The sequence below is a fragment of the Chenopodium album genome, chromosome 25 (genome assembly GCF_948465745.1).
Source record: "Chenopodium album chromosome 25, dcCheAlbu1.1, whole genome shotgun sequence".
NCBI classification, from domain to species: domain Eukaryota; kingdom Viridiplantae; phylum Streptophyta; class Magnoliopsida; order Caryophyllales; family Amaranthaceae; genus Chenopodium; species Chenopodium album.
In genome coordinates, this window is record NC_137858.1 from 15,723,618 (window position 1) to 15,736,462 (window position 12,845).

The 12,845-nt window shown below is 32.6% G+C and overlaps 1 protein-coding gene across 1 annotated transcript; it reads right to left on the reverse strand.

Annotated features, from left to right (window-relative positions):
- Positions 1-259: 259 nt before the first annotated feature.
- Positions 260-4,313, reverse strand: LOC145614891 (FCS-Like Zinc finger 5-like). The gene is made up of 2 exons (XM_081669962.1): positions 3,817-4,313; positions 260-883 (listed from the first exon to the last, which is right to left on the reverse strand). Exons 1-2 carry the CDS (start codon positions 4,146-4,148, stop codon positions 730-732), a joined length of 486 nt encoding a protein of 161 aa, XP_081526088.1. The 5' UTR covers positions 4,149-4,313; the 3' UTR covers positions 260-729.
- Between the last annotated feature and the right edge of the window lie 8,532 nt (positions 4,314-12,845).

Genomic DNA, 12,845 nt, shown 5'->3' on the forward strand with positions numbered 1-12,845 from the left:
CTGAACTGAAATGAAATGAATATATTATAAGAGAAGAAAATTAGGAGCTGAGTTGAACTGAACTGAACTGAATTGAATTGAGCTGAACTAAACTGAACTGAATTTCAACGTAAGAGAAAAGGGCCTTAGTATTTACCTTTCACAAAACCACCAATTCATTTTGTGGTTTTGCCTTTTACGAAACCATCAATTCAAGTAAATGAATGCCGTTTGAACTTTGCAACTATTAGTGAATTGAAGTGAATTAAGAGGATGGGACTTTAGGTTAAATAAGCAATTATAATTACTATTACAAAGTTAAAATACATAAGTTGCAAAACATATACACATAGAACTCCAAGCCTACCATTATATTCAAATTTCAAAACCTTTCATCATAGTAACAGCTGGTAAATCTTTACAAGCGTGCATTACAAATACAAGATGATTGATTAGCCACGGTCACAATTCAAATACCGTTGAAATTCCTATTTTGCCCACCTCCCATTATAATTTTTTTTTGGTATTTAGAGACTACAACGACGGATGATGAGTATCGATCCCAGAATTACATGGAACCAGCAGGAGGAAAGATCTAACCACTTGAGCTATCCCTCACACTCACCTTTGTAATATCAAGCATAAAGCTTCCAATTTTTTTAATATATTTATATTTCTTGCAAGTGGGAGAGGGAAAAAAGGAAAGGAAAAAAAAAAATACAAAACTCGTCGTTTTGTAGGAAATAGCCCTTACAACGCAGCGATTTTCTCGGGTTTGGAAGAAGAGACAGGTGTAGGGTGAGATGAAGAAGAATTGGATTCTTTAGGAGTGCATTTCTCTTTCCTTTCATCTTGTGTCATTTGCTGTTGCCGGCACTCTAAACTGCAAAATGCACTATCTCCTCTGCAAAATTATTTTTTTTTTAAAAAAAAAATTAATTAAAAGTCAAAATTGTTATACTCTTGAAAATAAAGAGACAGCAAAAATAAATTAAAGAAAATCTAAATAACTCAAGATTTGATTCTTTTTCAGATTTACTTAAAGGTGTCAATTAGTGAAAACTAAGTTATGCCAATTTGCTCACCTAAATTAATTCTTACTTCAATTTCATGAATATAATAATGAAAATAATATTGCATTCGCAAAATAATATTGAATATAATAATGAAAATAGGTATTAGTGTTTTATAACCGGACTCCTGCTCAAATTTACAGGGTTTAGTCCATGGCACCTAAAGTCTTTGCTCACCTTTAGTTACATGTATCAATATAAAAAAATCACTTAATTTTTATTTGATTTTTTTTTTTTTGTGTGTTGGGATCGGAATTTGAGTTTATGTCTTAAAAGTACGAGTATATTGTTGATTATTGTTAAGGGTAAATTTAAAATTTTGAATTGTAATAATGATTTTATAATGAGCTAAGGAGTATAATTTAAGAATGGACAAGATAGTGATATAACCTATTATTTATACAAATACTTATTCAAGAAAACAAAAATAAAGACAAATAAGTTTTTGATTGGGATTGAGACAGTTATGGATTGTATAGAAAGGAGGGCCTTATACGCAAGGGGAGAGGAGTAATATAATTTTGTTTATTCAAACTTAAAATAACAAAATAAGTAGAAATTCATAATAAATATTTGTAGAGCTTCTCTAATAAAAGATCTATATCTCTCAAAATTCTTGTTTCTGTGTGTCAACAAAAAAAAATCTTGTTCCTAAGCTATATTGGTAGAGTTAATCATCAATTATTAATTTTAATTCTTTTTTGTTTTTTTTTTTTTGAAGAAAAGATAGTCCGGGCCTTTTATTAAGAAATATCAAGATCCGTCAAAGTAGAATACAAAAAAAATCTTGTTCCTAAGCTATACCAAGCCATACATACATTAAGTGAGCTATTGCGCGCGCGCGCGCACACATACACACACAAAAAAAAAAAAAAAAAAAAACCATTAAGTGAGGGCTTGTTTGGCATCATTTTTCATTTTCAGTTTCCTGTTTTTTTTTTTTGAAAACTAAAAACCAAAAACAGGAAACAAGAAAAAGGTGTTTCCACTTTTCTGTTGTCAGTTTTCAAAATTATCATGATTTTAATAAATCTAAATAATTTTTGATTCATTATGTGACATATATAATGTACTTTTAAAAAACAAAAAACCAGAAAACCACAGCGATGCCAAACGAACCCTCAGCTACGATGTTACAAGTTCTTTGGACATTTATTCAATTTAAATCAACAAAGCTTCATTTATCTAACTATATTTTCTTTTATCTCCACTAAAATTAGTAAACTATTTCCAAATTGACAATATCTCCTTAGAATTTCTCTCCTAATTAAAATCCGATTCCATAGGAAATGAAGCTTTTTGATGGAGGCAAAAAACATGATTCAATCGTCCTCAAATAATTGTCATATTGTAATAATTAGATTGGGACACATATTAGAGGTAAATGGTACAATGGTGTATAATTTTTTTTGTGGATGATGTGAAAAAAAAAAAAAAGGATGATTGAGTAAAATTTATCAAAACACCCTACGCCACATAAATTTAGATGAATAGAGAATGAAAGTGAGGTTACTACTGTTAGGGCCCGTCAATTGAGTTGAATGAGTTGATGTAATAAGCAAATAATTTCTCATTTAAAAATCAATCAAATTAAAATAGTATACAGGACAATTATTTGATCCCGAAAAGAGTATGTTATATTAAAAATAAATAAAAGTCACAATCAATTGCTAAGTAATTTTGAAAAAGAAATGAAAATAATTAGGCATCATGTTAACTAAAATAATAATGATATAACATGATTACAATTTACAAGCTCTAGCCTCTAGTGTTGAAAGAAATCATGATGATTCTTTCCTAATCAAACTCGTAACCCAGTTGTACCACCATGGCCCATAGTGTCCAAAATTATTGCTAGGCAGAAAACGACTATAATTTTGGCACATCATCATATAAAAACAACGCCCACTCAATAAAAATCACTCTAATAATTGCCTTTTAGACCCACCACAAATATATATATGTATAGTACTCCCTAATTAATTCACGGTTTCGTTTCGTTATATACAGTTTTAAGAACTAATTATAAGCATTAAATTTACATTCGTACATCATTATTATTATAATCAATAATACATTGAACGGTCTTAATTAATTTAAATACTTTTACTTTTTTTTTTTGAAAGAATATATACTTCTGCTTATTTAATTTTTTTTTATTTTTAATATTATACTTACTCGTTAGAAATTCTCTAGTTTTTCGTATATAATATTGAGATTTTTTTTTTTCATACAAAAAGTGTAGAGATACAACTCGACCACATGAAAATTCTAGGGAATAAATTTTGATCTGGCGTACTAAATCCAAATTCCAAAGTATAATATAAATATTCTTTTTTTCTTTTTTTTTTAATAATAATGGTCAACAAATTTAATTTATATATTTTTCATATTTTATTACAAGGAATCTATATTCTATAGCGGACCAATAGAAAACATTGCATAGTTTGGCCGAAAACCAATGGAATAATAATATGAGAAGAATAAAAAAAAATTTATGAGAAGAATCTACTATTCTTTAGTTCTTTACCCTTTTAGACTTCTTTTTATTAGAAGTAAATTCCTCAATTATATCTAAATCACAACCATGTATCATCTATTGGTTGATATAATCTAAAGGGGCTGTAAACTATGCTAAGAGCCCATAATTTTAAATCAAATCTCGTCTATATCAGTACCTTTTGCAGTCATCGACACTAAAACATCAACCATCAATGAATTAAAGTAGTAAATTTAAAAAGAAGTTGTAGATTTCACAACATACCTATACATGTAGATATCACGGCCGGGAGCGAGGCGGCGGCTACAAAGGCAGCAAGTTCTAAGGAAGGTATTGTTAGTAGGAGAGTTGGTAGATTGAAGAGCGAAATCAGCAGAGTTACGTCTATGGATCCCTCTAGGAGAAACAAAACCCATAACTTTATGAAGGTGTTGAGTGTTATAAGGATGATCAACCCCGTCACGGGGTTGATCGGATGACGGGGATGGCGGAGGAGGATGATGAGGATGGATGATGGAGAGATCGTCGTAAGAGAACTCCGTCATACTGGTGGTTCTCTTCATGGGGTGACGGCGAGCTCTCTTGCCCAACAACATCGTGTTTGTCGTTGTCGTCGTCGTCGAGGGAGGGAGGGAGGGAGGGAGGAGTAGAAGGGGAGGGAGTGAGGGAGGATAAAAGGAGTATGGAGTGGGAAATAATAATAAGAGCAAGAAATGAGGAGGGAATCTTGGCCGTTGGTTGAGGTTTTAGGAATTGGAAGGATGGTGGAGAGTGAGAATCAAGTGTGTGAGTGGGTTGCTTCCTTTTTTATGCTACTATTATTATTATTATTATTATTATTATTATTATTATTATTATTATATTTATTAATATTTCTTGCTTTGTTTTTTGTTAATAAGTGCAATATAGTACGCCTTTTTAAAGAACTAATTAGAAGAGGTAAACGAATTAGTAATTTCTTATCGATAAAAGAGGTATTGTGTTACTCCGTATCAATTTATTCAATTTTACTAGCGTTATATTACTAATTTGTCTGGTAATTAATGCATGTTTTTTTTTCGTTTTTTTAAAAAGATAAGATGAAGGACCCTACTGAATCGGTACCTCTCACAGGTTAAGCTAGTCCAGTTTTGTATGTCAACCACTTTAGACTTGAGAGTAGAGGGGTGAGGTAAGGGAATCACCCTAATGTCATTTCCGATCCCCACCAATTTCAACAAGCTTTGCTTAGTATCCGTTTAATCGTATATGAATGTGTGTTGCAGAGATATGATATCCTTATCTATACTTAGTATTTAAAAAAGAAAACCAAAAAAGACATATGTCATCATTCTAATTACACTTCCCTATCTCCCTTTTCAACTCAATGTGCCACATGTCGTTTTACATTTTTTATTTTTAATTATACAATTTTTCTTAACTCTTTCATTAAACACTTCATCTTCATCTCCCCTCTTTAATTCAACCTTTTTATTTTCTCTCTTTGATTTTAGTCCCTCCAACTTCTTTCTATTAAGTTTCATTTCAAATTAAAGTCCCAAAATTTTTATTTCTTTAATTATGTTTTCATTTACATATTACACTCACAATTATTTATTGGTATTTCCCCACTCATCTCTCAATGCAATTTTCTATTAACAAACCGTGCATTGCACGGGTCAGAAGGCTAGTTATAATATAAAGGCAGGAAATACAAGTACTCCGCGTAATAATTGTATGATGTAAATAAAAAAATAAAAAAAGAGTTTGTCTTACTCCGTATTAATGTGAGATATGGAGAAGGGAGTAGAGGTGGGGACAATGCAGGCAAAGAATAGCTGTAGGAGAGGTTAGTTTATTATTCAAGTGTAGTGTACTATGACTTTATGAGAAGCGCAGTAATTTGAGATGCTATCTGATCATGTATGTGTGTATTTTTTGTACCCTTTTATCCCCTGAGAATCTTGCAACAATTCAATCAATCAATCAATCAATCAATCAAAGCCTTAATCCCAAAAGTGGGGTCGGCTAACATGAACCAAATATGATTATTCCGTGTAGTCATCAACATAAATCTTTCTCCTCCATCCCTTACGATCCAAAACTTCATCCTCACGTAAATCCATGCACTTCATATCCTTCCTCACTCCTTCCAACCAAGTCATTTTTGGTCTCCCTCTTCCTCGTTTAATCCCTCCATGATCCCACTCTTCCACTCTTCGCACCGGTGCACCCACGGGTCTCCGTCTTACATGTCCAAACCAACGCAGACGATTTTCCCTTAATTTATCTGCAATGTCTGCCACACCTACTTTCTTGCGAATAACCTCATTTCTGATTCTATCTCTTAAAGTGTTTCCACACATCCACCTTAACATGCGCATTTCCGTAACCTCCATCTTTTTAATATGCTCTTTCTTAGAAGCCCAACATTCTGTACCATAGAGCAACACTGGTCTTATGGCAGTCCTGTAGAATTTTCCCTTCAACTGTAGGGGAATGCTGCGGTCGCATAACACTCCCGTGGCCGCTCTCCATTTAAGCCACCCTGACTTAATTCTGTGGGTTACGTCTTGATCAATGTCACCATTCTTCTGGATGATCGACCCAAGATACTTAAAACATTCACTCATGATCGACCCAAGAATCTTGCAACAATTCCTTCTTCTAAATTCATTGTTTTTGTGCTACTGCATGCTTACACACATTTTTCATTCACTCCAATGCAATCTTTACCAAGTACTCACTTAATCTTATCTTTTTTTTTTTTTTTTTTTTTGGAATGGAATATGGAGGGGTGATCTGATAGGTACTCACTTAATCTTAAACTCTGTATGTTATATACAATCACTTTGTTTAATACTCTGTATATTCTTAATATTTGTATCTACAATAACTGACTCGAATATAGAAGAACAAAAGAAGTGTTTCATAATCCGTATTTGTTTAAATCATTCTTTATTATAAGTAAATAATATTATACTCAATTTATTTCGTATTAAAATAAAAGGTGAGTGAAATTAAGTTAAAAGAGGTATAATCTTACATTATACCATTACACGGTTACACCCTTTCTCAATCCTTAATTATGAGTAGTTATTATACGGAGTATCAATCAAATATATTCCATCATTTTTTTTGGAGAGAATATATTTCATCAGTTTAAATTAACCAATACCAATCAGTGGCGGATCCAGAAAAAATAATTACGGGGTAAAAATACATTTGGTATATTTTAATGGGGTCATTTGATAAAAATACAAGTAATTTTTATATGAAAAAAATTAATTTTATAAGAAAAAATCTTTTATTTCATGCTCAAGTGGAGGGACCCCACTCAATTGGCTTTGCATCCGCCATTGATACCAATATACTAGAGCTGATCAAAACAAGCCTGGCTTGCTGGCTTGGCCCGATTTTAGGTAGCATTTTTCAGCCCGGCCTAAATATTTATTTTTTTGGGCGGGCTTGGGAATGCATTTTAAAGCTATTTTAGTTCATTTTTTGGCCTGGTCCGAAATAGCCCGAAAAGCCCGCACAGCCCGTCCATTTTGGGCGGGTTTGGGCATGGAAATTTTGGCCCGAAGCCAAACCCGACCCGAAAATGGACTTTTTTATGCCTCGGCCAGGCCCGCCCATTGATCAGGTCTAAAATATACCATCTATATCTTTTTCTTGATTTGTCTCACTTTCCATAAATGATTAGCAAAGACAATCACAAATTCACATTTAGAGGTGGTATCTTTTTAGGTCACTAGGTCTGGTTTGGTCATGTCTAGTTAGATACGGTCTAGTTCGGATTCAAACAATTCTAAATTATTAATAACATTCAAGTTAAATTTTAGATTGAATTAAATTCGGATCAGGTCTGATTTAGTTGATCGGATCATTTTATAACACCTCTAATCAATACGCTCACAATAATCACTATACATGATCCGCAAATTAACAAAACTCCTATCGGGACAAGAGAGTTTTATTTAAGAAAGTTGAGCGAATTTTGCTAAATAACACGCATGTGAAGCCATGTATGAGTGCGGGAATAATAGTAACAATAAGCCGCATTTGTAGAAAATCCTTGGGTCCTCTGTAAGGATGGTACTCGGCTACTCGTGCAAACCTATCACAACAATATATTAATTGCAACTAGAATTTAATCAATGTTTATTATTTATTTATTTTTAATGATTTCAAGTATGAATTAATGGACCTTTAATTATTATTTGAGAAAATATAGAAGGGTGAGGATCCCAAAATATGGCAAAACGACTCCAAATTATCGAGGGCTTACTAGCTTAGGTAGGATTTTGGCCAAATGGAAAGGGGTTCCACCACGGCTGTACCAACTATAATGGAGGCCTTGTGCAATTGAAATAATATTAGCCCTTTTTTTTAAAAAAAAAATACAATGTATAATAATCTCGCGCTTTCTAATAAGTACCCGCTTTGATTTTCACGGAGGTTTAGAATAAAGAAATATATGTATTAAATTATTATTTAAGCAAAATATGTCGGAAAAAAAAATTAAAGTATTTATAGGTTATTGTAAAGGGGAGAGAGTGATTGGAATTTTTTTTTTAAAAAAATGAAATTGAGTCGAGACCATTATTGGGGATAAAACTATTAAAATATTGTTACAATCTTCCAAAATATAGGAATAAACACTTATTTAAAAAAGATCAATAATAAAAAAATATAGCACTTATATTTGAAAAAAGAGAGAGGGCTAAACCAAAGGCTAAAAATGAAAAATATAGCACACATGTGATAATAGATGGGGATCTAAACCTTTGAAAAAAAAAATAGAAATAAAAATAAAAGAGAGCAAGAAAGAAAGATTAAAAAAAAAAAAAAAAACTTTAAAGTAGTCCCATGGAAATCGAACAACGCACCTACCTAAACTAAAATTTGCACATTCACTACTGAGCCCAATAACATATTCTCCCTCCGTTTTTTTTTTTTTTTTTTTTTTTTAATATAGTTGCAACACTTCCTTAAAATGGAAATGTCATAATAGTTGCAACACACCATAAAAGGAAGGTTTTTATGGTGAAAATCATACTATTATCTTTATTTAAAGCAAATGACCCACTTGATTATACTCATAACAACATTTTAATCCCATTTTAAGTATGTTATAACATGTGAGGTCCACTTTTTTTAAATACCGTGATAAAGTGTGTGTTGCAACTATAAAGAAACGAAGGAAGTACTATATAATTTCTACAACAAATTCTATTTATTTATGAATTTAAGGGCCCCAGCATTATTGGGCCGCGGTTGCGTAGGCCGCACACGTTAAGGATCGGGCCTGGGTTCTACCTTTGAAAGATATTACTATTCTCATTTCTTCTTCGTTGTCGTGTTTCATTTTTTTTGTACATTTTCTAGTGCTTAATTGTATCTTAAAAAACTATGCATGTAGGGTTCAGGTTAGGTCATGTAAGATTATGCATCATTTGATCGACTTCGGGTTGGGTCAAGTTCGGGTTAGTTCATTTTGGGTTTGAGCTATGTTGTCTTGGTTTTAATTTGGGTTTGTAGCAGATTATTTCAAGGTTGGGGTAGTTTTGGGTTGATTGGGTCATTATCGGCTTTGGATCATTGTCCAACCGGGTTAAGTTTAGGTCGAGATAAGTTCAAATCGTGTCATTTTTGAGCTCAAGTTTAGTACAAATCAAGTTTGATACAACCTATATGATATTAATTCCATATAGTGTTGTTTGGAGAACGATTTATACTCAACAAAAACATTTTAGAAGAGGGCAAGAGTTACAAAATGGCAAGGCTGTCTAAGCTAAATTCAAGTTGAGTTGATAAAAGGTCGAGTCAATGAACATTTAAGTTGAATTTAGGTAGGGTTAGTAACCTGTAAGGTTGAATTCGGGTTTCAATTGGTAAAATTGGATTTGGGTCATTCTCGAGTTTGGGTCGGTTCAGTTCAAGTCAATAATTTGCAGGTCATATTCCGAGTCAATTCTACACCGGGTCAAGGGTTGTGTTAGTTTTGGGTTGATTGGGTCATTATCCTTTAAAGTTTTTTTTAACAAATTTTCCTATAAAAAAATAGAAAAAATTGCAAATTGCAGCCATTAAAAAAAATTGCAAATTGCAGCCCAAAAATTCGTATAAATTGTAAATTGCAACCCGATTCAACTTTTTCATCGGTTTACATGTCGAAAAAATCTTCGGTAAAGGTTTTAGGGGCCATTTTAGTTCTTAAGGATCTGAATTGAGCTCAGAATTAGCAAAAAAAACCTAAGTGTCTCATTTTTACAGTTTTCCATAAATCGATACATTTTTGTTACGCAAAACGAGGCACTAACATTATTTTTTTGCTAATTCCGAGCTAAATTTGGTTCCTAAGGATAAAAATGGCCCTTAAAACCTTTACCAAATATTTTTCGACATGTAAACTGATGAAAGAGTTGAATCGGGCTGCAATTTACAATTTATATGAACTTTTGAGCTGCAATTTGCAATTTTTTTTTAAATGGTTGCAATTTGCAAATTACGAACTTTAAATGACTACAATTTACAAATTTTTCAAAAAATATCATGTAAACAGACATACGACATAAAAACCGGTTTTTCTTTCTCAAAAAAAAAAAAAAAAATCCGGTTTACATCGTCGAGTATAATCGAAGTTGAATTCTTTTTCTACATCGTCGACTCGACTCTTTCCTTTGAAGTTGGCTTGGCTTAATAATACCCGTATAATTGAGTGGCCATTAATATTTAATACTTACTTCTAACAACTTTCTGAATCCCAATTCTTTCTATTGCAATTCTTCCAGAAATCTGCTCAACTTCAATCTTGTTTATGGCCACTTTTGTAAGCATTTCTTCCCCCTTCTTCTCCTATCTTTCTCTTTTTCTACAATTTGTTGTTTTATTAATCAATATTTCAATTTTGGGCAATTGTTCCCTTGTTTGTTTTTTATTGATCAATTATTATGGAAATTGGATATTGATTTTGAATTACATTTTCACTTTTATATTGATTTTTTTTTTTTTTTGTTGAATATTGAAATTGATTTGTTTTATTATTGCAACCTAATTAGCTTTTTGTTTTGTGGATTAATTTGATTGATTTTATACTCATTTGATTATGGGTAATGATAATATAAAGCATGAGGATGAAAATAATTGTAATGTAATTGGTTTTTCATTGTTGTATGATTATGAAGGTGAGGCTCCCAAGTCCCAAAATATGCTATTAACTCTGGGAATTTTGTGGATTTATTCAATTATCAGTGTTAATTGTCACATTCTATTAGTGAAAGATTCCCTTTGCAAAGTATGTAAGTGGGGATATGTTTGGAAATGTAACGGATTTTTAGTATCTTGTTGGATATGTAACATTTTATGGACATCCCAAAATAGTTTACGCGACTTTTGATCCTTTCACTTGAGTGCTAAAAGGTTGGAGAGAATTCGATGTAGTGAGAAAACTTTCACTTGTGAATGTTATAAACCGAAAGTTAGGAGGGAAACTATATGCCCCGTCTACCTTTTCAAAGGGCTTAGAGAGAACATAGAAGGGAATTCGACTCGTTGGAAAAGAGCAGGAAGAAATCTTTTATGAACATTACTCAATATAATAGTGTTGCTTGACTTTGTAATCCTCCTAGAATTGATATATGAAGTCATGAGCTGTTGTTGCTCATTTTTGAAGAGACTTCATCATTGGATGGATAGTCAACTTGGGTTTTGAAATAAATTTGTATGAGTTGTATAGTGTTGCTTTGTTTTGGTTTGTTCTGATTCCGGCATCCAGAAGGGGGAGCTCTTTTCTTCACTCTCCCTCTCTGTCTAGTTAATTAACTTTATTCGCTGAGTATAGGTTCCCTTTGAATCAATTAAAGCCCTTTTCTTAACATACAGCACAAAAAATACTCTTTTTCTGTATATTTGTATGGAATTGCTTCATGGACTCTAGGGCATTGAAAATGTTCAAAGAGTGCTGATTGTCTCTTCAATCAGCTTCATGCAATGTGAGGAGTCTAGTAGTAGTAGTCTAGAAGTTCTACCCTGGAGAACTATAAGCCCTAATTTAAGTTGTGGGTTTATTACTATAATCTACTCTTTTATGAAGAGGCTGACTGGCTGAGGCTGAGCTTGATAATATGGGAAATGTTTCCACAAATTCTGCAACTAATCTTATACATCCTTCTTAAGGAAGTCACATTCCTAAGACAAGGAGAAGGCATGGAAGCATCATATGTGAAAATAAAGCCTCTTGCCCATGCTTTCTGATAATTATGTACGAATGTTTGACTATTTCAACTGGCTACTCTGTTGGTTAATTATATGCGAGTTTTTTTTGGGACATACTTTGGTTTGATAAAAATGTCCACAGTTTCTTAATCAATCAAAATCTGCTTGTTTTTATTTATTTATTTATTATAAATATGAAAATCACCTTTGTTTGCTACATTATCCAAGCGTATAACCAAAGGAAGTTCCCTGCTTTTTATTTTAAGGAATTTGTCCTCATACTGTTAAAAATAGAATGGAGAAGTTTTACGGTGTGTATGGATAGAAGGAAATGGAAGGAAAAAAAGGGGAGAGAAATGGAGAGATGTGATATCTTTCATTTGGATAACAAATGAGGAAGTAAGGGAATTGGAGGGAAGAGAAATGGAGGGATTAAATTGTAGGAAAATGAACCCTCCAACAATGGAGAGATTTGGAAGGAAAACTCACCATTCTTCTCTCCCCTCCCTTTCCCTCCCCTCCTCTTCCCCTCCCTCCCCTTCTTTTCCTTCCTCTAATGTTATCCAAACGCACTGCTAGTGTATTGACAAAGAGTCTCCTAGACTTATAAGTTTAATTGTGTCATGTATCAAGTGGTACTGATTTATTGGTTAGCATTTTAGTATTAGGGACTTTGATATTTAAATAGTAAATGATGGGCTAAAAAATATCAGATTACGCAATGGGAGTGAAGATGTAATACTAGTGCCAAACAGTGTAAAACTGTTTCTATTTCCAGCACCTCGAATCAAAAGTGTTTCTTCAAAAACTGAATCTGAAAACTCCTAGGAAACTGTATTAAGAAATCTACTAGGAAACAGAAGTTGTTTTCTAGACACTTGGCCATCCAGTGCCAAAATAGCCAAAGTACGGGCCTTCAATGGTTGAAATAACTGAGGTCTTCTGGGTATTTGTCTAGAAAAACAACTATCTTTGATTACTTTGTTGGGATTCATGCTTTGTTGAGACATTAATTAATTTTGAATGAATTTCAGCTGCTGTTCATTTTTCTTGTTTTTGTGATCGATGTATAATAAAATTTTAAGCCTAAGGTC